The sequence below is a fragment of the Polyodon spathula genome, chromosome 2 (assembly GCF_017654505.1).
Source record: "Polyodon spathula isolate WHYD16114869_AA chromosome 2, ASM1765450v1, whole genome shotgun sequence".
Taxonomy (NCBI): domain Eukaryota; kingdom Metazoa; phylum Chordata; class Actinopteri; order Acipenseriformes; family Polyodontidae; genus Polyodon; species Polyodon spathula.
This window is the reverse complement of record NC_054535.1, coordinates 51667894-51691910: the sequence shown is the minus strand read 5'-3', so window position 1 is coordinate 51691910 and position 24017 is coordinate 51667894. Positions and strand designations below refer to the sequence as shown.

General features: G+C 36.8%; 1 protein-coding gene across 3 annotated transcripts; it reads right to left on the bottom strand.

Moving 5' to 3' along the window:
• Nucleotides 1-291: 291 nt before the first annotated feature.
• On the bottom strand, nucleotides 292-22967 carry spata18 (spermatogenesis associated 18). Of its 3 annotated transcripts, XM_041224866.1 has the most exons (12): nucleotides 22671-22965; nucleotides 18232-18337; nucleotides 16769-16884; nucleotides 16385-16503; nucleotides 12449-12544; nucleotides 10678-10812; nucleotides 8480-8720; nucleotides 7996-8154; nucleotides 7290-7465; nucleotides 6711-6834; nucleotides 6242-6310; nucleotides 4702-5748 (listed from the first exon to the last, which is right to left on the bottom strand). In XM_041224866.1, exons 1-12 carry the CDS (start codon nucleotides 22755-22757, stop codon nucleotides 5710-5712), a joined length of 1467 nt encoding a protein of 488 aa, XP_041080800.1. In that variant the 5' UTR covers nucleotides 22758-22965; the 3' UTR covers nucleotides 4702-5709. The 3 variants fall into 3 exon arrangements, with proteins under 3 accessions (XP_041080810.1, XP_041080800.1, XP_041080819.1); XM_041224876.1 differs by lacking the exons at nucleotides 4702-5748; nucleotides 6242-6310 and adding an exon at nucleotides 292-857 and having other exon boundaries at nucleotides 22671-22967; XM_041224885.1 differs by lacking the exon at nucleotides 6242-6310 and having other exon boundaries at nucleotides 22671-22966.
• Between the last annotated feature and the right edge of the window lie 1050 nt (nucleotides 22968-24017).

Genomic DNA, 24017 nt, shown 5'->3' with positions numbered 1-24017 from the left:
ATTTAATGGGATTTGGATATTTTTGATCCTAAGGACTTTTTGCTGCGAGGTCTTCTTGTTCTGCAATAATGACTCTCTTTCATAAGTTGTTGGTACAAACCAACATACAGTACTTCTACACACTGTGGTAATGTAGGGAAAACTATAGTGCATCTGTAATAATGTAGCCAAGATGTTATAGTTCCGATATACTGATTTTAATTTTATTGTATTATTTTTTATATCATTAAAATCTTTGCTACTTTACTATTTTATTATTAAAATTATGTATAATCTTAAGCTAGCCACTTTTTTATTAAATATTTTACTCTTTAAAAAGCATAGGCTCTGAGACATTGGCTAATAACAGCCTTGTCACTCAGTGGTCCACACGATTGGATAAGAGGCCCAGCAGGCTATGTTTAGCTTGTTAATGAAACACCTTAAATACCTGAATATGCAGAGAATGCTAGCAAAGGTTCCATAAGTGATGTAGCTGAGAAGTGTATTACTTAGACTTGATGATGTTTCAGCTATTGACACAGCTTCACTGTGTAGCCCAACAGCAGGATTACCCAGATGTCAGAGGCAGGCAGTTAGTAAGCAATTTATTTTCTACCCTCTTTGAAGGTCTGGCCATTCCCATGAATGTGTATTTAGCCCTGTGTTAAAACATAAATTCTACAGCAAGAAATGACTGCAGAAAAAGAAGCAAACCTTTAAGGAGCAACTTGTTATGAGTATGAAATTCCAGAGTTATCTTTACTAATGCATCTTCTTCTTGTTCAGAATCACTTTGGACCATTTTCGGTTGCAGTCATCCCACCCTGGTGAAGTCAGTAGTTTAAAGCATCCTGTGGCGTCAAATACTTTTTTTTCTGAAAAAGAGGTGTCACAATACAGCATTTACCGCCTTTAAATGAACAGTTGATTAGTTTTGTTTAACTCCACTCAAAACAGCAAACCACTAAACTAATGAAATATACTAATATGAATTTCTATGCTAGTATTTATTTTGTAGTAAAATACACTGAAACTGCTTAATCTAGTTAGTTATCAAGTGCTGAAAAAGTTAACACCAATGCCCTAGCAAATTCGATTTCAGCTCATTGTTCTGACTTGTCAATTGTGTATTTCAATGCAGTAGGTGTGGGTAGTGGGTAATGGAAAGCTAAAGATAAACCTGCACAACCTACTGCATTTACTTGTGTGTTTTTAAAGTGAGGCACGAGTCCAAATACACACCCAGGTAACAACACTGGTTACCAAGATCCCAAGGGTCTCTCATCACAGGTCCTAATCGGAGAACTTTTTGTACACTGCAGCAATTAATCTAATTTTAACAGTCAATTATTTGTGTGTTTTTAAAGAAATGCTTCATGCGATGAGAATAAGATAAATGGGTTTGGTCACATAACTAGAAACAACTTGAAAAACACAAATATTTCTCTGTTTGTAAGACTTCAGTTATTATCGTTCAACTGGCTAGCTACCCCCGGCACAATAATCTTGTGCTGCCTGTCTTTTTATTTGTGAAACAATATTGCCATCTTGTGTGGAAAAGTTGTATTTCATGTAGCTCCATGCTTTACACTGCCTTTTCATCACGTTGTTTAATGATTATTAATTAATACCAGTTTTAAGAAAACAAACAGTAAAGCAATCTATGTAAGTTACCTGTACCATTTTAGGCAATGTGTTTGTTAATAAAGGCTTTAGAGACAAACCTGCCTGACAAATCCTCAGTCAAGTATTATATAGCATGTTATTCAGTGATAGGCTGTTGTGAACAGGGCTTGAAACTTTGAAAAGATTTCATGATTTGACAAAAAATATTGTAAATTACAACTATGCTTACTGCATGATATCAGTAACATAATGCTGTATTACCATCACACTTAAATGTACAGCTATATACTGTTTATATTTGTTGTTTACTGGGGTACAATTATTTGTTGTTTACTGGAGTACAATTTAATGAGTACAATGAGTACTATTACATGAAATTAATTTTAAATGCAAACTTTAAAGCTAATTTTCATTGTAAAACACCTGTAGGGATAACAGTATTTGTATAATGGAATGAAGGAAACCCTTTCTGATAGTAAATATGCACCCATCAGCTACAATATTTTGGTTATAACACTTTTTAAAGGGAACAAACAATTAAAGCACCAAACCTGTGTATCAGTGTTGAGATACACATTCCTAAAGACACACGCCGGTCAAAAGGCAAAAAACTAGTTGTGAAAAAAATCAAGGTCAGTGTATATATATATATATATTATATATATATATATATATATATATATACATACATACACACACACACACACACACACACACACACACACACACACACACAACACACCAAACAAAAAAAAAAACAAAAAAACAACCAGTAAATATGAAATAGGGGAGTGTGACTTCCCAAGAGCAGAGGTCTTGAAACAGTTAATATTCGGTCAAATTTGAGATTTCCAGTTCTATAAATCTGAAATTGAGTTAGTCCACGGTATTTATTAGTTAATCATATTTGGCTAGTTTTTAAATATTTCTTCTAAAATACAAGTCTCTTCTAGTAAATTAGTCCACCAATAACTAACATTAAGCTGACTCCAGTTCCATGTATGATCACTGTACTATACCCAAATATCTAAAACATCACTACTGTGAAATTGTTTTTGCAATCATATTTGACTTTACTTATTGCTTGCTTGTTTCGTGTAAGTTTGTCCTGTTTTATTATTGTAATGTGTATTAGTGATTTGTTGGTTATGCTTATATTTTGTTATATGCTGCCATCAACTGTATACTATACACCAATGTTGCTATACTACATGTAATCAAATGTCAGATTGTGAAAAAAAAAAAATATATATATATATATATATATATATATATATATATATATATATATATATATATATATATATATAATATCTGGGGTTTATGTACCAATACAATACAGTATATAGGCGCCACCACATTCATGTAATTTAATATTATATATTTATATATATATATATATATATATATATATATTATATATATATATATATATATATATATTATATATATATATATATATACACTACACACACACACATACACATACACACAGCTCTGGAAAAAATTAAGAGACCAGCAAAATTATCAGTTTCTCTGGTTTTACTATTTATAGGTATGTGTTTGTGTAAAATGAACATTTTTGTTTTATTCTATAAACTACTGACAACATTTCTCCCAAATTCCAAAAAAAAAAAATATTGTCATTTAGAGCATTTATTTGCAGAAAATGACAACTGGTCAAAATAACAAAAAAGATGCAGTGTTGTCAGACCTCGAATAATGCAAAGAAAATAAGTTTATATTCATTTTTAAACAACACAATACTAATGTTTTAACTTAGGAAGAGTTCAGAAATCAATATTTGGTGGAATAACCCTGATTTTCAATCACAGCTTTCATGCAGAGATTCATGGAGATTGGGCTGGCCATGACAGGGTCTTGATCTGGTGGTCCTCCATCCACACCTTGATTGACCTGGCTGTGTGGCATGGAGCATTGTCCTGCTGGAAAAACCAATCCTCAGAGTTGGGGAACATTGTCAGAGCAGAAGGAAGCAAGTTTTCTTCCAGGACAACCTTGTACTTGGCTTGATTCATGCATCCTTCACAAAAACAAATCTGTCTGATTCCAGCCTTGCTGAAGCACCCCCCAGATGAGTCCAATTTTCAGCTTTGCCCAACACCTGGTCATCTAATGGTTAAACGGAGACCTGGAGAGGCCTACAAGCCATAGTGTCTCGCACCCACTGTGAAATGTGGTGCAGGATCAGTGATGATCTGGGGGTGCTTCAGCAAGGCTGGAATCGGGCAGCTTTGGCATGAATCAAGCCAAGTATTGATTTCTGAACTCTTCCTAAGTTAAAACATTAGTATTGTGTTGTTTAAAAATGAATATGAACTTATTTTCTTTGCATTATTCGAGGTCTGACAACACTACATCTTTTTTGTTATTTTGACCAGTTGTCATTTTCTGCAAATAAATGCTCTAAATGACAATATTTTTTTTTGGAATTTGGGAGAAATGTTGTCAGTAGTTTATAGAATAAAACAAAAATGTTCATTTTACCCAAACACATACCTATAAATAGTAACACCAGAGAAACTGATACTTTTGCAGTGGTCTCTTCATTTTTTCCAGAGATATATATATATATATATATATATATATATATTTAGTTTGGGGAAAACATTTTCTTAAAAACTCTGACCTGTGATTAGCATTCTTAGGTTAAAGATTCAGAAATTGCATAATATATATTCATTGTAATTTAACTTCAGTTTTAAGCATCACACACACACTTGCATATGTTAATAATAACATTAAAAAAAAAACAATTAAAAAGTGATGTACAATAAGGGCATCTGTATCCAAATTATCCTCCATATGAACATATGAGGATGCCCCTAGCATTTTGTTTTTGTATTATCTCTGGTGGGCATAAACATTTATCCTGAAGTTAAAAGGATTTCTAATACATATCAGTTAACTGTGACTAATCTTATTTTGATAATACCTACTCACAAATACTTTACAGCACACATTTCTAATCTTGGTCATACATGCCATGTTAAAATGTATTATGGTAATTAAAAAAAAAAAAGATATCTTTCTTACTTTTAGTAATTTAATGTTAATCATAATACAAAGGCACACAAATTATTATTAAAACATAATTCAAAAATACATGTCACACATATAGTAATAAAATGATGGAACACATGAAGGAAACACACAAGTGTAATTATAGCTATAATTCATTTACCAGCATTCGACACGAACCCTTTCAATATAGAAGATATGTGTAATTTGCTACATACTAAGCAGATTTGTGTCATTTAACTACTGTACTGTAATAAAACCCCTTGCCCAAGAATTCCGCTTGAAAGAATAAGCAAAGAAATCAGATGTGTCACTGAGTTGTGGCGTTCAAGTGCTGAGAACAACAATGTGATTTGTCTATATAACCATCAATACCAGGTAGTCACCTAATGCCTTTATGTATTTATTGTCAGTATTTTCAAAACAATATAAAACATTTCAAGAAAAAGACCCCACACCATTTCATCTAGATACCTTCATTATTTGAGAGACATTACTTCAATTTTGACTGTGGTCAGATATGCCAATTCATTCGCTTTTGAAAGTGCTATTGTGCAGGAGAAGCCTTTTTGTTACTTAGAAAAAGAAAAAAAAATACTTTAAAAAACAGATATGCACATTTAGCACACGGGAACCCGTTTAATATCGTAAAAAAAGATTATTGCAAGTTGCATGGGTCAATCTGTACCTGCATATTACTGGAGTGTGTTCAAACAGGACATGTACTTCTATAAAAAACAACACTATGACGCAACTGCAGGGGAACAGAACTCCTCTAAAGTAACCCAAGAAAGTGCCTTACACAAACTGCAATACACAAATGAGAATGACAAAAACAAGACTCTTACAATAGTAACCCGGAAAACGGTTTTAGGCTGAATATGTAGCTGGTATAAATTTTTAAACATTGAACTAAAATAAAAATATATAAAATAAAAAAGTTCCAACAAGTTTTTTTTTTTTTTTGAAATGTGTAGATATTGGTGTTCACATTTTAAGTTGAGGTACTGTTAAGGCAATCTGCTGCTTTGAAGCCTGTCCCTGCGTTTCTGTCTGCAGTTAAAGGCGGCTGGGAGAAGAACTACGGCTCGTGGAGGCCTGCAGGAGACAAAGCAGGGAAGGTTCAGGTCAAACTGAAACTGAGAGGCATGGAATTGCTATACATCCCTGACATTTGTATATATAAAAGCTGCATCTCTCTTTTGCAAGTCAGTTTCAGTGGGCAAGACAGCAGATCAAAGAGTGATAAAGGACTGATAATAGCCATTAGCTGGTGCTTCTTTATACAAGAATGCACAAACTACTGGTGTTCTCAAAAGTGATGACTCTTTGGGCCATAACGGAGAACAGACCTTTCTGAAGATTTCTAATCCAAACTTTATTGGGCAATCGTTGAGAAAAGGGCTTTACATTATTACTGACCCCCCCCCCCACTCACTCAATATGCAAGTCATTAAAATAGATGCATGTTTGTGGTGAAGAGATACATTGGTTGATTTATTAACGGTAAACATTCTCAGAAGCTAAAAATCAAAAATCAATGTCTTCGAACGCTGGCCATCTCTGCAAATGTGATGCGACGCTGACTTACCAATGCACGAGACGGACTGCTACTTCGGGAACGAATGGGGCTGGAGCTCCTGCTTCTCCTTGGTGACCACTAGAGATACAGCACTCTTACTTTTATTCATGTAATTATTTGTATTTCTTAAATGATTTATGATCATTCAGCACTGAACAACTGCCATATGTGACATCAGAAGTATCCTTGGTAATAACGTTCAGTTCTCTGATATCAGCTTTTCAAAACAACTAGACACTTTACTAATTCTGCGTATTTACACAGAGCCATCTAATTTGGCATGTAGTCCAAAAATGAAATAAATTCAAATGTATCAGGAAGACCCTGTTATTTGGCATTTGACTCATTGAATAACACTAATTAGCTGTTGATATGTAAATAATGCATCATATTTGATAATACAGGCAGAGTACAAACTTTTCTGCTAGTTACTCTTTTGCTGTAGCTGAAGGTAGAATAGGAGTGTGGGTTCACTTACCAGAGCTCCCCTCTTTGTGAAAGCCTCTCCCTTAACAATCACATTATTGCCCTCCATAAGAGCAGGCCACACATGGTATGCTACCAGAGGAGCGGTAAACTCAGAGTCATAGCTGCGTCGGTACCTGGAGGCAAAAAAAAAACTCTCTTTACCATGATTCAATGAAAATAAGTTATATGAACTTAAAGACCAGTGCCACTATATACTGGTTCTAACTGAAACAACAATGGCCCACAGGCTAATTGCCTCCATGGTCATCATGTAACTGCCTCTTACTCACACCAAACCCTTTGGTTATGCCACCCCACATAGTAATCTCTACTCTGAATATTTCTCTATTGAACACTTTTTGCGGTAGATACAAAGACAGTGAAAGAAAGCAATGGCCGCCTGTGATGAGTGCACAGGGATCCCTGAAAGTAAAAAGCAGGATGGTCCCTATCAGGGTTACCCCTACATCAAGGAATCACACATCTGTGGTAGCCTGCCTCAGAAGTGAGTTTGTCACCTATCAAGCGACACCCTCAGATAGGTGTTCCCTACAGAAACAATGGGGGGGTGGTTGCTCTGTCAGCTTACTTGCTCTCACTGTAGAGTTCTCCATCAGTTGTGAATGCAAGGTCCAATGGTGGCTCCAGGGTCTGCATTGCAAAGGCCAGCCGGCACATCTCACGGATAAAGCTGCTGATCAGGATGAAATCAATCTCCGGTGGGAAGGAGATCTTGGGATTCACGTTCATGGCACGGATCACATCCTAGAGAAAAACAAGGATCTTGTACAGTAAGTCTCACTGTACCTGTATCGTACACACACAAAACAAAGTATAACAGCATCTGCACAGTTACTACAGGATGTGACCACATTATTTGGAAGTACTCACTCATAAGACAGAATGCATAAAATGTCTTATCAAAATGTTTGTTTAATCAAACAGATTTCATTATTGCCTAATATTTTATGATTGAGTGTTTGAAGATTAAGTACTTTGTGAAAGTCCCACCCGACACAACTCCCTGCACAATGTTCTGGGTAATACATCCACTTTTCCAAAAGGTACTCTACCGACACAATATTTACCAGCAGATATTTCTTTATAGAAACATTTGTCCAAGAATGCTTGTTGGAGAGGAACAAACCTTTAATTGTACAAAATATATTTCATGGACACAACTGTTTATTTGTGTTAAAAAGGAGATAATTTTGCACAGCAATAGCTGGACCATTGTTTGACCTGTAATTTATGAACAAGGGACAACTAACAACTGATTTCATGTTAGCACATACATTGATACTTGACTGAACATCATACAGATCCAGATTGCGAACAATGTAGTCCAGCACGGCATCATCCAAGCTCTCTTGTCCAATATGAGTGGGAGATAGAGTCTTTCTGACTCGCAGTTTGAACTGCCTGAAGGCCATCTTAGCAGCATGGAAAGACTCCTATATTCCGAGAAAAGGAAAAATAATATTACGCATAGTTTTGAAGAAAAAGTGCAAATAGCACAGAGAAAAAGTTGGTCTGTACCAACTTAAGGTATCATTATGTTAGTTTACGTATCATAGATTGAAGTGGAAAAGCTCTATTTTTAGATACGTGTTTCTTGTTTTTGTATTTTATTTTACATTGTGTAGTATCATCAAGCAATATGTTTCCTGAGCAATACAAACATCATGTAAGAACCATCTACCAAAGAAGTAAACAGCAGCAATGTTAAAACAAAAGATGCAAACAATAATTGCTTTCTCAGTTTTCAATGAAGCTTACCACGGTGGAAATAAATATTATCCTCTGCACCATCTCAAGGTCGTAAATGTAGCGGCTCAGGAGGTTCTGGGCGTCCAGGCGCTCGTTAGCATAAATGTCAGTGAAATGTGTTACCAGTCGCGAGTGTCGCGAGGCGTTGGTGAGCTGGGCTCGAGTCGGGGAGTCACTTCTCAGGAATGGGAGAGGGCTGGGGGAGCGACTGCGTCGAGGAAGGGGGCTTGAAGACCTGCTTCTTGTGATTCTACAATAGAGATACAGATTCGTGAAATGAGGGTAAGTACAAACCTTAAATTTCTCCTTGTCAAAACATGTGGGAATGTGACTGGAGCCAAGAATTGAATAAATGCATAATTAATTAATTAGGCTCCAGCCAAAGGTATATAAAGTAGGTGTTCACGGATGTTAGTTTAGAGTTAGTAGGATTAATGTTGGTTATAGAGGTGGAGGTCCGTGTTGCATGATCCGTGTTGTGCTGTCTGTTTGTTTACATTGTTTTTGTAAAACCTTTAGTTTTGGCCCTTGTGCCTTTCGTTTTGTCAAGTGTGTTTTTGTTAGTGTTTGTACTGTGTTAGTTTTGTTTATTTTTATTAAAGAGTACAGTAGCACATTAAAACTGCAGATTTCTGCTGCAAGGAGTTTGAGCACAGTCAAGACATGGGCTCATATGAAGACAAATAGCATGAACTCTACTATCGGGGTGAGGTGAACAGTGGAGGAATGGCTTCTCAGGGAAAACCAACCCCAGCCACCTGCCCAAAACAGCTGGAAGGAGAACGCACTTCCACGGTGCCTCGGCTCTGGAGAGCCTGGGCACTATATCGGGTGCTACCCCTTTCAGGCTAGAAAGGAGGAGCCACCTGCCCCGAAGAGGAAGATGGAGAGAAATAAAAGGGGGCGGGACAAGAACGTTGAGGAGCAGCAGTGCAGGTTGGAGCCAGAAGGGGCTCCTCTGTTTTAGGAGTTTTGGAGACATTGGGCACGTCCATGGGCAAACCCCCTCTTCAAGGCGGTCTATGGCTAAGAGATGGAGCCATGTGAAGAATGGTTCCACCTCAAGGCTCTCCAACCGGCAAAGGTGGATTCCTCCACCTTCCCAGTGTTTCCTTCCCCCTCCTTCCTTATCATGCTTGAGACCTCAGGTTGGTGCCTCGTCTGTGGGATGTCATGGTGAACTGTCCCCTCCAAGAGCGGGAACAGCTTCAGGCTCAAGTGCTGAAGAAAGGGAGGGGTGGTCATTTCCAAAGACGAGTAGAGAAGCCAACTCCAGCGCCTAAGAAGGAGGAGCCGTCTTCAGCTGCACATCCGGAGTGCCACCTCCACCAAAGCCCGTCCATCAACCCGCCCACAAGACTCCTCGTTGGGAAAAGAGGGACATGAGGGGAAGGGGTTGATGTTTCGGGGGGGATGTTGCGTGTTCCACGTTGTGCTGTCTGTTTGTTTACGTTTGTGAGTTTTTGTAAAACCTTTTTGGCCCTTGTGCCTTTTGTTTTGTCAAGTGTGTTTTTGTTAGTGTTTATATGGATTAAAGGTGCATAACCGCATTATATCTGCAGTTTTCTGTGTCTGAGTCTCTCCCTGCCAATACCTTCTAGGCTGTGATGCTACCGTACCACATCTCAATCCCTGAAGTAAGGGGACCACTACATTAATATGGAGAAGTTATTGCATAAAATATAACACAAATGTATTTGATTATTGATGAGATATAGATAGAATAGTCTATCTTAGAATAGTCTATCAGAATTTGTTTGTCTGCTATATGAATTTGAAATATGTTATATTTTTAAGACATGATATATTCATGTTTAGAATATATTTTAAATAGATCAGAAGTGTTCAACATATAACCTTGATACAAAATTGATATAGCCTATATATTTTCAAATGTTGACCAATTTTAAAAATCCTTATTAATCCAGTCAAGTTTAATGTAGTTCTACCAAAGACCGTAGTAACTTAAATGTGCTACTTATCATTGTAATAAAGGTCATCTAACAGGTTTTCTAGATACAGACAACACCAGGATAAATCATTTGGCCTCGGGCTCAGTCCTGATTTTCATTATGTATATAGTCCTCTGTGTTCCTCCTTCTGTCCTCAAAGAATACTTTCTCAGAGAGGTCAAGTCTTTTTCCAGTTAGTACTGTAGATGTCATTTACTAAGATACAGTCCTGCAAGGTGAGACTTTGATACTTACCTGTCCTGAAGTAAGGATTTCTCTGCAGTTAGGTAGGACACTTCATCCTTTAGCATTCGTATCTGTCTCTCAAAGTCGTCCAGAACGTCCAGCTTCCTCTTGTACATATCAGCCTGATCACGGGAAGCCCTTAGACTACAACACACAAGATGAAGTGGCTCAATAAGACTACGGGGCAGCTAATCATCTAGATCTACTATGGACTGTATGTTGCCTACTGGATTTAGGTGTAGGTACAGTAAATTATTAGGGGCCGATGTTAGGATACATACACACACAGTGATTTTCGGCTGTGTTTTGAATGCTTCATACGTTGCTGCAGACAGTTTAATGAATGCTTCATACGTTGCTGCAGACAGTTTAAAAAGAGAGTATGTTCAATGAATCGCACTATTTGAACTTGAACTACATGCAGGACTGTTCTGTGCACCTGTTCGTTTACATTTTTGATAGTTCTGCGAGATTTGTAGACTTCAGACAGTCTCAGCTGAAAAAGCATAACTAAAAAAAAAAAAGCCACACCCTGACATTCTTCTGTAGAGCCCTAGCTGTATACATGCAAGCAAGCCTAAACTAAATGAATTGTTTCGCTATAGAGGACAATGCTCCAGCTCAACATCCTGACGGCTTTAAAAATTCCTGCAACAGGCTGTCAGGGTAAAGTCAGTAACGTTGGATGGTGTCTTTTATTAATCATTTACCTTACTGAGCAAAGTTTGTTTACTAAAACAAATTCTTTATTTCAGTATTTAATTTGCATTTAATCAAAGTGTATCTTAAGGAAACAGTTTTAGAAATGCACCAAAACATTTGAAATTGTTTGCATAAGACAAAATAAAATAAAAAAACTTTAGGTTATTATCATAACCCTGGTTCTCTTAAATAGAAATGTAACCAATACCATATGGGTATTTACCTCCTAAAAACCTGAATCCTGAATATGATATGCCAAAGCTGCTCTCTGAGCCAGTGACGCAACAAATGCGACTGGTAGGATACCAGGATGCTGTTATAATTACCTTGCCATGCAGCAAACGCACTGGCTGAATAAGCTCTCCTGAGGATCACCTCAGAGACTCAGCATTGCTTGTTAGCGCAGGCAGCGTCCTTAGAAAGGAGTGTTATATTAGGCTCCAGGACCAGGCAATTAACAGTATAAACTCTGCCGACAGGAAGAGCTTAGCTGTAGGGGACGTGCTGTTGGACTCCATGTCCTCAGATGGGAACACCAGCTCCTGTTCTCCTCCCTCATCAGTGGCGGCGATGGACAGTATTTATTCCTGTGGCCAATCTGCACTCGCAGATCCTTGGGGTCCCAAGGGGACAGGCAGGGCAAGAGACGCAAACATTCCAGCAATAATTCAGCAAGAATGGTTCCTTGGTAGGAAGACTGTGAGGACGGTTTCCTGTGTGTAGGCTAATTTCTCGGGTGCGTCGTCCACTCTCCCTTGACGCAGCCACCTTTCTGCGAGGAGTAAGGGTCACAAAGCGCTCCTTAGAGCCGCGGGATAACCTCTTCTCAAGCGTGCGCTTGAAAAAACGGAGATAAAACTTTCAGACGCTGCGATTAGCCAGTGCCTCCTTGGCATACTCTGGCCCCAGGCAGGAAGAGCACCTGCCGTGCTTGTCCTCCATAGGCAGACTGGCCTTGCATGTTTCATAGGGATAGAAACTGGACATGTACAAGTGCTGTCTCGATCTGCTTAAAGATATTAATCAGGCGGGTCAAGATGCATCCATTTTTCTAAGACAGTAAAACCACTTTACTTACTCAGCCTTCAGCTGAAGAATTTCATCCTCTGAGGCTAGAAGTGTTGTTGCAGATCTGTTCTTCATGTCATTAAGTTCAAACTCGCCATCTGCTAATCTACAACAAAAGAAACATGTGGCCATGTGAAAAAAAGTATAACACATAGACCAGTGGAGGCTAAAAATAAAATAAGAAGTATACATATATACACAGTTATATATATATATATATATATATATATATCTATATATATATATATATATATATATATATATACACACACACACACATATACAGTGCCTTGCAAAAATATTCAGACCCCTGACCAATTCTCTCATATTACTGAATTACAAATGGTACACTGAAATTTCGTTCTGTTCGATATTTTATTTTTAAACACTGAAACCCAGACTCAATTATTGGAAGGTGACATTGGTTTTATGTTGGGAAATATTTTGAAGAAAAATAAAAAACTGAAATATCTTGCTTGCATAAGTATTCAACCCCTGTGCTGTGGAAGCTCCCAGTTTGCACCGATGAAAGAAATTGCCCTAACGAGGACACAATTACCTTACCATTGGCCTCCACCTGTGAACCATTAAAGTTGCTGTCACATTTTCTGGATAAAAACCCCACTGTTGAAGGATCATTGGTAAGGCTGTGAATCTGAAGGAAAATGAAGACCAAAGAGCATTCTACAGAAGTTAGAGATAAAGTAATACAAATGCATAGATTAGGGAAAGGGTACAAAATAAAAAGTGTTTGGATATCCCAGTGAGCACAGTTGGATCAATAATCAGGAAGTGGAAGCTGCATCACACCACCCAGACACTGCCAAGAAAAGGCCGTCCCTCAAAACTCAGTGCTCAAACAAGAAGGAGACTTGTGAGAGAAGCCACAGAGAGGCCAACAATCACTTTGAAGGAGCTACAGAGTTCAGTGGCTGGGAGTGGAGTAATGGTGCACCAGTCAACCATATCAAGAGCTCTGCATAACACTGGCCTGTATGGGAGGGTGGCAAGAAAGAAGCCGTTACTCAAAAAGTACCATCTGAAAGCACGTCTGGAGTTTGCCAGAAAGCATGAGAGTGACCCAGCTGCGATGTGGGAAAAGGTTTTGTGGTCAGATGAGACCAAGATAGAGCTTTTTGGCCAAAACTCAAAGCGCTATGTGTGGCGCAAACCTAACACTGCCCATGCCTCAAGACACACCATCCCTACATTGAAGTATGGTGGTGGCAGCATCATGCTGTGGGGATGCTTCTCATCAGCAGGGACTGGGCATCTTGTTACAATTGAAGGAAGAATGGATGGAGCAAAATACAGGAAAATACTGCAAGAGAATCTGCTTCAGTCCACTAAAAAACTGAAGTTTGGGAGGAAATTCACCTTTCAGCAGGACAATGATCCCAAGCACAAGGCCAAAGCAACATTGGAGTGGCTCAAGAACAAAAAGGTGAATGTCCTACAGTGGCCCAGTCAAAGTCCTGATCTCAATCCCATTGAGAATCTGTGGCACTATTTGAAAATTGCGGTCCACAAGCGTCATCCAACCAACCTGAACAACCTGGAGCAAATCTGCCAAGAAGAATGGGCCAAAATCACTCTGACACTGTGTGCAAAGCTGGTACATACTTACCCCAAAAGACTTAAAGCTGTTATTGCAGCGAAAGGTGGCTCTACCAAATATTAATGTGTGGGGGTTGAATACTTATGCAAGCAAGATATTTCAGTTTTTTATTTTTCTTAAAAATATTTCCCAACATAAAACCATTGTCACCTTACAATAATTGATTCTGAGTTTCAGTGTTTTAAAATAAAATATCGAACAGAACGAAATTTCAAAGTACCATTTGTAATTCAGGAATATGAGAGAATTGGTCAGGGGTCTGAATACTTTTGCAAGGCACTGTATATATATTCTATATATATATATATATAATATATATATATACTATATATATATATATATTTAAATTCATATATTATAATAATTACTTATATTATAGGCCTATATGTTTCATGATGTTTTGTAAAACGTAAATTATTTTGTTTTCATATGTTTTGAATGTATATATTTGTTTAGTAAAAAAATAAAAAAAAAAGAATATTAATAGCCTAATAAATATGAGGGCACATTAAAATAATGTGTTCTCTGTACACATTACATTATGTAAAAATATAGATACTGAATGTACAATCATGGGCAGAATTAATTCTAGAGGGGGGACAAGGTGTAAAACTAGTCAGGGTAACATGCTTCTGTATTGCATAATTATTACACTTCTAAGCCTCATTTACAACTCAGACCAAAGCTGGCATAGGTCTGGATGGCAGCAGAGATCCTTCTCATTTTCAGGTTGTGTTTACATTTGTCTATCTTTATTTAATTCAAGAGCTCAGACTGTGCTGCACAGTAAGGGGAACTTAAGAGTACACTTTAGCTCCTGGCTCCACGTGTATAGAATTATTTTAACCACATAGGAACTTGTAGGAATACAAGTTGAAAAAAGCAGTCAAAGTGTGTTTTATCAACATACTTGAAACAATTATAAATATACTTTGCAAAGAACAACAACCACAACCAAGTACAGCAGGAAGTGTAAACTATAATACAAAAAATGTCACCAATTGACATACTGCAGTAACAAAGTGCATGTTAAACACACTGCTCCAACCTAACTGAACTATTAAAAACAAACAAACACAAACTTAAACTGCATGATACTATGATAGTCATCATGCATAGGCTTGGGTGGCACCAGAGCCAGAACACTAACAGATCTAACTAGAGGATTACAGTCTTGTAAATGGCCAGCAGCAAGCTATTTAATTATACTCAGGTTTAAACTTAAAGGGTACATAAGGATCTTTTTTTTTATTTTATTGTGTTACATGTTCCCATGTGTTGCTACAACTGTTTACGTAAGGTGTGTGTACTGTTTTAACTTCAACTAATTTATTTTACATTTTGACCACTTTTTCAAACTTTGTCCCTCCTGGTTTTTGTTCCAACTGAACACTAAATTGCTTAACTGGACCAATTAAGCTTCTAATAAGTGCTTCATTGGTCCAATTAACTAATTTAGGGGACAGTTGGAACAAAAGCCAGGAGGACACCGGCCCTCCAGGACCAGGATTGGGCACCCCTGGTCTAAAGCAACGAGAGATAGTGCAGTTAAGCGATACATGTTGAGCATGCAAATGGAAAAGGGTGTTTGCAGTACAAACGGGCCTTTACACACCAGACGCGATGTAATGAGTGACACGAGAAAATCAATAAAACCTGTGCTTTTCAATAGACCTTATTCACGGCAGACTCAAAACGAGGCTTGGCGTGCAGCTGCTAGCTTCCGGCCACCGATGTCTCCAACTGCAGTGGAGAGAAGTTACAGCGTTGCACTGTTGCTTTCTGTTTTGTGCTTCTGATTTAAGAAATAATCAGTTGAAAGATATATCATTTCATATTAATTAAAGTGCTGACTGTATACAGAGGGCATGATTATTATTATTTTGAAAAGGAGGTGGATGGGAGCAAAGACTTGTGAATCATTATATTAACCCTTACAGGTTCACATTACCATTTTGACTAAGGAAAATTATTCTAATGGTATGTATTGTACATATGCATCACAAACATATTTCACTGTTTTAATATATGTTACTTTTTAGAAAGTTATTAATTGTATCCCCCTGTGCACACTGCCCTTTTTAGATGTTAAAACTCCAAATTTTGTACATGCATTATTTAATTATGTTTTATTTTTGCTTTTATAAATCACAAATTTGACTACATTTCAGTAGTTTCATTTTTTTTTTTTTTTTATTTGAACCAATCAAATGCAACGTTGCCTAAATCTATAATTAGCTTAATGTTCCTACAACTCGACCACTGCCTGGGAAATAATCCAGCTCTTTGTTGTAGTTCCTCTGGATCGATCACAGCAAATACCCTTACTCTTGTTTTATTGTGTCCAGTTGCAGACGTGCATCACTCAGCTGTGTCTCCATCTTCTGCATTTCTTGTTCATGGGAATTAGAGAGTTCTCTGATCTTTTTTTCTTTCTCCATGGATTCCTAAAAATAAAATAAACCTCTATAATTTGTAAGCTTAATACTTAGAGAAGAAGCACCAGTAAACAATCATTGTTGTGCAATTGTTTTTTTGGAAGATAGTAACCAAACATTACAGGCTTGGTAAGAATGGGGAAATGTAACAGTCTGCAAATAAAACTATGTGGTAAACAAATAATGGTAAAATAATAATGTTGTCATAAGGGGTGTTCCTAGCTGAAAAAGACCACATGAAGGGTGTCTAAAGGACCTAAATTATTTGGGTTACCTGTATCAGATTTAGGCTGGTATCAGTGGTCACTCCTGATGAACCAATGAAGAAAGAAGACCCCAGCCATGGCAAGAAACGGGATTTAAGGGTGTCAACTCCTGCATACTGGCCACCTGAAAGAGAATGTTATATATGTTCTGTGCATTATAGGACAACATTATCAGAGGTTCTTATGTCAAATGTATTGTCAGTTGGTTGTTGCAGGTATTCGTAAGACAAAAAAAATAATTCTCCATTTATCACTAATTAAATTTTGGCATTTTGTTGAAATGATAGCTGTAACAGTCAAGAGATGATAGACAAAGAGAAGAAGTAGACTAAAAGCATCTAATCAAGTGTTCATTAACATAACTATCCAACCATTCTCAGAAATCCGATGCAATAATTATATAACACGAGGAAAAGACATATTTTAATAAACAGTTACCTGCAAGTGTGTAATAAGCCACAGGGTTTAAAGACTTGCCAGATGGTTACATCCCAAATAACTCAGCTAGAAAGGCATATATTCTGAATTTTGGTGCGACTGAATGCACTGTCCTTTTATGTCAGCTGCTTTTTTTTTTTTCCCCCTTCACTTTAAACACCTGTGTGTTGCTACCCGTCAAACCTGTACTACATAGGGGCTGATCCACGTGAGGAAGGGGTTAATATTTCATTGGTATTAATAAACAGAGTATTTTTCAAAATTACAATAATTCCTGGAATTTATTATTTTTTATATATTTTTTTACAAGAATGATTTATTTTTGTAATACATTTTCACATAACGATTAACAAAAGTGTGTAATTAGCACTGCTAAAATCCATAGTCCTACATGTTATTGTTGTTGACATCCATATGAAGTCCTTGATCGTTTTAATTTGTAGCTTTCAACATGGACAAGCAGACACACTTTAAAGTTTTAGATACGCACTCTATAAGTATCCTTACAAAAAAATCTAATCCGAAAAAAATAACACGATTTTCCAAAATAATTACATTGTAAAATCCAAACATGCACCCATAAACACAAACACACAATGGTAGAATATGTAGTAATACTAAAAGAAACTTAAATCAAAATGTTTCTCAAATCATTTTACTAAATATCCAAAGATTATATGACAATATGTTCTATGTAACATAAATAAACAAACAAAATAGAAAAGAAAATTGAAAAATATGATCAACTTAAATTACTTTTGTAAATACATTATATATTGTCAGTATATTAAATAGATATGGTCAACTGTGGTCTAAGAATAATTAAGTCTTGGCGGTTTGAAAGGTAAACTGGGAGAACAAGTTTGGGAATAAGGTGGAGAGAAAGTGGTGAGGGATATCATCTCATAGTGCAATTGCTAATTCACTTGAATATCACAATTAGACTAGGTGACTATCTGTCTACTTGAGGTTTTTAAATGTTTTCACTGCACTTTGCATTACGTAAAAAATGAAGAGTTTGAAACAGTCATACCTTCTCTTGCGGTCAGACTCAAGATTGTGAAAAGCTGTCCTTGAACCTTTGAGGTCAGTTCCACAAGTTCACAGCACCGGTTCAAGTTTTGGTCACATGATACAAGCTGTTGAAAAGTAATTGTGATAATTACTGTGTATACTATTCTAATAAGCATGACAATTCATTAAATCAAGACAGGGTTAATACTGGCATCACACAGCTTAAAAACTTTCTGGGGTTGACATTGGTAAGTGATAAGTGAAACATACTGATCCTCTACACAAATCTATAACAAATGATCTGCGGTACTATTTGAGCTTTATCTATATATAATATATATATTATCTAGGAATATATATATATATTATATATATCTATACTATTATATATATATATATATATATATAGATATATATATATACACACACACAAAAACACACAGTGCCTATAGAAAGTCTACACCCCCTTGAACTTTTTTCACATTTTGTTGTCTTCGTGCCTCACTCAGTTTCATGCATTTAAATGAGGATTTTTTTCCCCACTTATCTACACATCACGCTCTACACTGTTAAGGGGGAAAAAGGTTTTATTGAGAAAAAAATTATATATTAAAAATACAAAACTGAAAGATCATAATTGGATAAGTCTCCACTCCTCTGAGTTAATACTTGGTGGAAGCACCTTTGGCAGCAATTATAGCTGTGCGTCTGTTGGGATAGGTCTCTACCAACTTTGCACACCTAGATTTGACAATATTTGACCATTCTTCTTTACAAAACTGTTCAAGCTCTGTCAAGTAACTTGGGGAACGCTGATGGACAGCAATCTTCAAGTCATGCCACAAATATTCGATTGGATTTAGGTCGGGGCTCTGACTGGGCCACTCAAGGACATTTACCTTTTTTATTCCTTAGACACTCCAGTGTAGCTTTGGCTGTGTGCTCTGGGTTGTGGTCATGCTGAAAGGTGAACTTCCGTCCCAGTTTCAGCTTTCTTGCAGAGGGCAGCAGGTTTTCCTTAAGGACTTCTCTATACTTTGCTCCATTCATTTTCCCTTCTATCCTGACAAGTGCCCCAGTCCCTGCTGATGAGAAACATCCCCATAACATGATGCTGCCATCACCATGCTTCACATTTGGGATGGTGTTCTTTGGGTGATGCACTGTGTTGGGTTTGTACCAAACATAACGCTTTGCATTTAGGCCAAAAAGTTCCATTTTTGTTTCGTCAGACCACAAAACCTTTTGCCACATGGCTACAGAATTTGTATTTATTTATTTATTTTTTTTTGCATACTTCCAACGGGATTGAAGGTGGGCATTCTTGAGTAATGGCTTCCTTTTTGTCACACTACCATACAGGCCAGATTTGTGGAGTGCTTGGGATATTGTTGTCACATGCACACTTTGACCAGTCTTGGCCATAAAAGCCTGTAGCTCTTGCAAAGTTGCCATTGGCCTCCTGGTAACCTCTTTGATCAGTCTCCTTCTTGCTCGGTCATCCAGTTTGGAGGGACGGCCTGATCTAGGCAGGGTCTTGGTGGGGCCATATACCTTCCACTTCTTAATAATTGTATTGACTGTGCTCCAAGGCCTTTGATATTTTTTTTATACCCATCCCCTGGTCTGTGCCTTACAACAACTTTGTCCTGGAGTTCTTTGGAAAGTGCCTTGGTGGTAATGGTTGTCTTTGCTTTGAAATGCACTACCCAGCAGATGGAACCTACAGGAACTGCTGAATTTATCCTGAAATCAAGTGAATCACTACAATTTAACACAGGTGGAGGCCACTTAACTTGGTGAATGATTTTGAAGGTGATTAGACCCAAGGTAATTTAGAATTGTTATTACAAGGGGGGTGGACACTTATCCAACCAAGCTATTTCAGTTTTTATTTTTAAGTAATTTTCTACAAATTTCTAGAATATTTTTTTCACTTGGAAGTTGTAGGGTAGGATGTGTAGATAAATGAAAAAAAAAAACCATTTTAATGCATTTTAATTCCAGGCTATAAGGCAACAAAAGGTGAAAATTTTGAAAGGGGGTGTAGACTTGCTATAGATTACGACTTATATATATATATATATATATATATATATATATATATATATATATATATATATATATATACATACACATACACATACACAACACACACACACACACACACACTATGTGTGTGTTGGATAAGGTTAGGGGAATGGTAGGCTTGTTTGAGAATCAGTAGGCAGATTTAGTTCAGCCAGATCTTTATTGGCCTGTATTGGGATTTAGACAGTATATGGGGGAACATCCTGTTGTGTGCTCTAACACCATGCTGGTATATTAGTTAAAGTCTGGTCCTGAGGGATATGTGCCCCCTCATTAACACAACTTCCTGGTCTTGCAGCCAAGTTACCCACCAATCCCAAATTGAGAGCAGCAAATGCATCCAAAATGGTTTGTGTATCAGTTGCCTGTTTCCTTGATACCAACTAAAAGTGCTTTCTTTGTACACCTTCACCTGGAGGTTGCAAACAAAGCTGCTGTGTATAGTTTCAGAATAGAGAGCATGCACTGGGTGCTCCAATAATCATAACCTGCACGACATGGAGTCCAGGGCAACACCGCCAGAAGGTACAGTTAAACTGACAATTTACAGTTAGTTCATTTAATATTGTGGATATATATATTAATTTAAAAATGAGTATACTGTATGTACATATAGGTTTACTTAATAATTTATTAAGCTCTTACATAAAATGTAATACCTTTGCAATAGTACTACAAAAAGCAATACATGTATGTGCCCAACATACTGCATTGCTGCAATGTACTGCTAAACAAGCTCCATATAATAAAAGATGCAAATATGTGATACATAATAACAGCAACAATAAATCACAGCCTTCCCTCAAAGTCATCTGTCATCATAAAGCTTGCAGTTAAAATGTGTCACAATGCACAGCACTTTTTGTTTTGGGTTTTTTTTTTTTTTTTTTTTGGGGGGGGGGGGGGGGGGGGTAGTTATGAAAGATTCAGTAAAAATAGAATCAAATCAGGCAATGGCAACATTAACAGTTTACAATTATCACACATTATATAGATGTGTGAGAGAGAGAGAGAGAGAGAGAGAGAGAGAGAGAGAGAGAGAGAGAGAGAGAGAGATTACTAGGGATTCCATATAATGTGAACATGTATGCATAAAACATAAAAGGTTTGGGATATTTTTTGGAAAATGTTAATTTATGAATATAATACTAAACCATATAAGTTGACTCAAAATAAATTCCATAGTGACAAGTCTTTTAGTTTAACTTTAATGGCTGTTTCAGTCCTAACAAAGCTGCACATGCCTTTCCAAAATGTGCGAATATTAGTACAAGTAAAAAATAGATTCATGAGGGTTTTTGACTCCTTATTTCAAAATGATTAAAATGTGAACATTTGGCTAAATGAGAAACAACTGGGCACGTTTTGTGTACGACTTAAAAGTGAGTCTAACTATTTTGAAATACACAATTTCTAAGGAATAGTCTAAGCTTTATTCCAATATATTGTCAAATAAACTATTCCAGAAAAACTGACCCCTGGTCACAATGACCGGATTCCTCATCAAACTGCTCCTAATGCGTTTACTCCTTCTGTCAAATATAAACAAACCGTTAATGATAAAAAAAAAAAAAAAAAAAAAAAGTCTGTCGCGTAAATTTTCTTTTCAAAGTACTGCAGGTTGCTTTTAATTCAATGAATTAATCCTGAAAGGACAGCATTCATTACAGTTCTAAATTCCTTATTAGGAATGGGGAGATTATAATGGTTAATACGGTCCTGACAAGATAACACATTTCCTTCATTATCAAGTAACTCTACTAAATGGGTTCCATGTTTTTGAAAGCGGCGATCTATTCCTTACAATTATGTTCTCGTTATTCTAATATTATCTCGTGTGTGTGGAGATAAACTGTGCACAATGCAAAGTTTCCAAGCAGTGAGTGGCTGTTCGTGAAATGTACATAACTTTCGGCACAGGGTAGTTGTGTAGCGTTAGTTTCACGAGGAATGGTTTCTCAGTCTCCTTGACAACAAGCGTCCTTAGTAACCAGGAAAATCCATTCAATCAACAAAACGCATCCTTATCTACGCTGTAGGCCCTATGAGATTTTTTTTATTTTTTTTTTAGTAACATTTAACCGATGTGCTATTGGTTTGTACCAAGTACCAGAATAATAATTACCGCACAAAATAAAATGTCTAAACATATCATCTAAAAAATATATTATTATTACGTAGCAATTACGCTTAAACCTGTACTGCATTGTGTACATTTGCATTTAATGTAACTGCAGCTACTGAAATGTGAATGCAGTTTAACAAAGGCATGCTTAAATCGGCGTTGCAAAACGATCTTATGAAAATCTTTGAACTTTTCTTATTTCATTGCTAAGAAGGAAACTACTGCGATTATCTGTGACTTACGTGATAGTCTTTGTACCATGCTTCAAGTTTCTCTTGTAAAACACTATAAGCTGAAGTATTCACCAATCTTCTCAGGGTGTCAGCCATTGCTAGTTGCTTTCAGAACCCAGGATGAAGCACACGGCTCGTCCAGCTCCCACGGCGTGGGATACAATTTAATCCTGCCTCAATTCTGCCTGGCATGGGCGGTATTTATACGGAGAATGATTACACACGCTTTCGTTTACTTTCTTCTGATGCCACGGACGCCAAACACAAGCTTAGTTGTAGCAACGCGATTTCCTTAGTGGAATCCCTGTTGATTTAGAGCCATCAACACCGAGGAATAATTCAGTTTACACATCCCTGTAAACATACGTGTGTCATTTTGCAAGCTGGTTAAACTCGCAATGTCCAGACGGCTTGATGGACACACTTTTGTGATGCAAACATGCTTACGGTTAACATATTTTACTCAATAAACTAACGTTTTCACGCATTTTAATTACACACATCACAATAATTGTAATTCAGCCATACACTTACAATCACAATGCAGTTCATAATACATTTACATAATTGAACTGGTTTACAATCAATTGCTAATTTCTAAATACAATGTTGCAATGAATGAAGTATGGATCGGTCATGTGACCAAGTTACCAATGGGCCAATGGTTCTCTCGATGGGTTGCTGATGCTCATTAGCTTGGTCCACAGGACATTCTCAACACGTGGTTTTAACTGCTTTGTTACAGAATACTGTATGCATGCACTGAGCAAATATAGGCAACATTTACACATATATGTACATACGCCTCCACGGGCCTTGAAATACAAAATAAAAATTATTGAAAAATGACTTTACTGAATTAATATATTGTACGTAATGAAATTGCAAAGTAACATAAATACAAACACCGTACATGACTGCAGAGGCTAAATTCAGGACAGCAGTATTATTTGTCTAATTTCTCATTGCAAAACATTCACAATAATTAACAAAATACTATTGCCTGCTAATATCAGATACAATCAACGTTCAGAAACAAACTCGCACATTCAATAATTTATCGTTAAATAATACCATCATATTGTTAAATAATATTGATGTCTAACATTTGCTATTGTTCAAAAAGTTGTTAATAAATTCACAATATAATTTAGCTACTCATTGATGTAACTCAAAGTCCAAAAGGTTTGTTGCATCTATATATAAGTACCATTTAGGTACAGTATATAACTTTTTAAACTACAGTACATTATTTTCTTGCTGATATCGGGTGGTAATTCAAAACCTAAACAACAATGTCATACATGTGATTTCGGCGAAGCTGAGCTGCAGTGTCCCACATCATATTAACTTACA

Coding starts and splice junctions, on each gene's coding strand:
- spata18 (XM_041224866.1), bottom strand. CDS start 22,757: ATGGCTGACACCCTGAGAAGATTGGTGAATACTTCAGCTTATAGTGTT. Junction 16,504..16,768: donor CCAGCCTAAATCTGATACAG/GTAACCCAAATA, acceptor TTTTATTTTTAG/GAATCCATGGAGAAAGAAAA. Junction 6,311..6,710: donor TCACAAAGAGGGGAGCTCTG/GTAAGTGAACCC, acceptor CTGTATCTCTAG/TGGTCACCAAGGAGAAGCAG.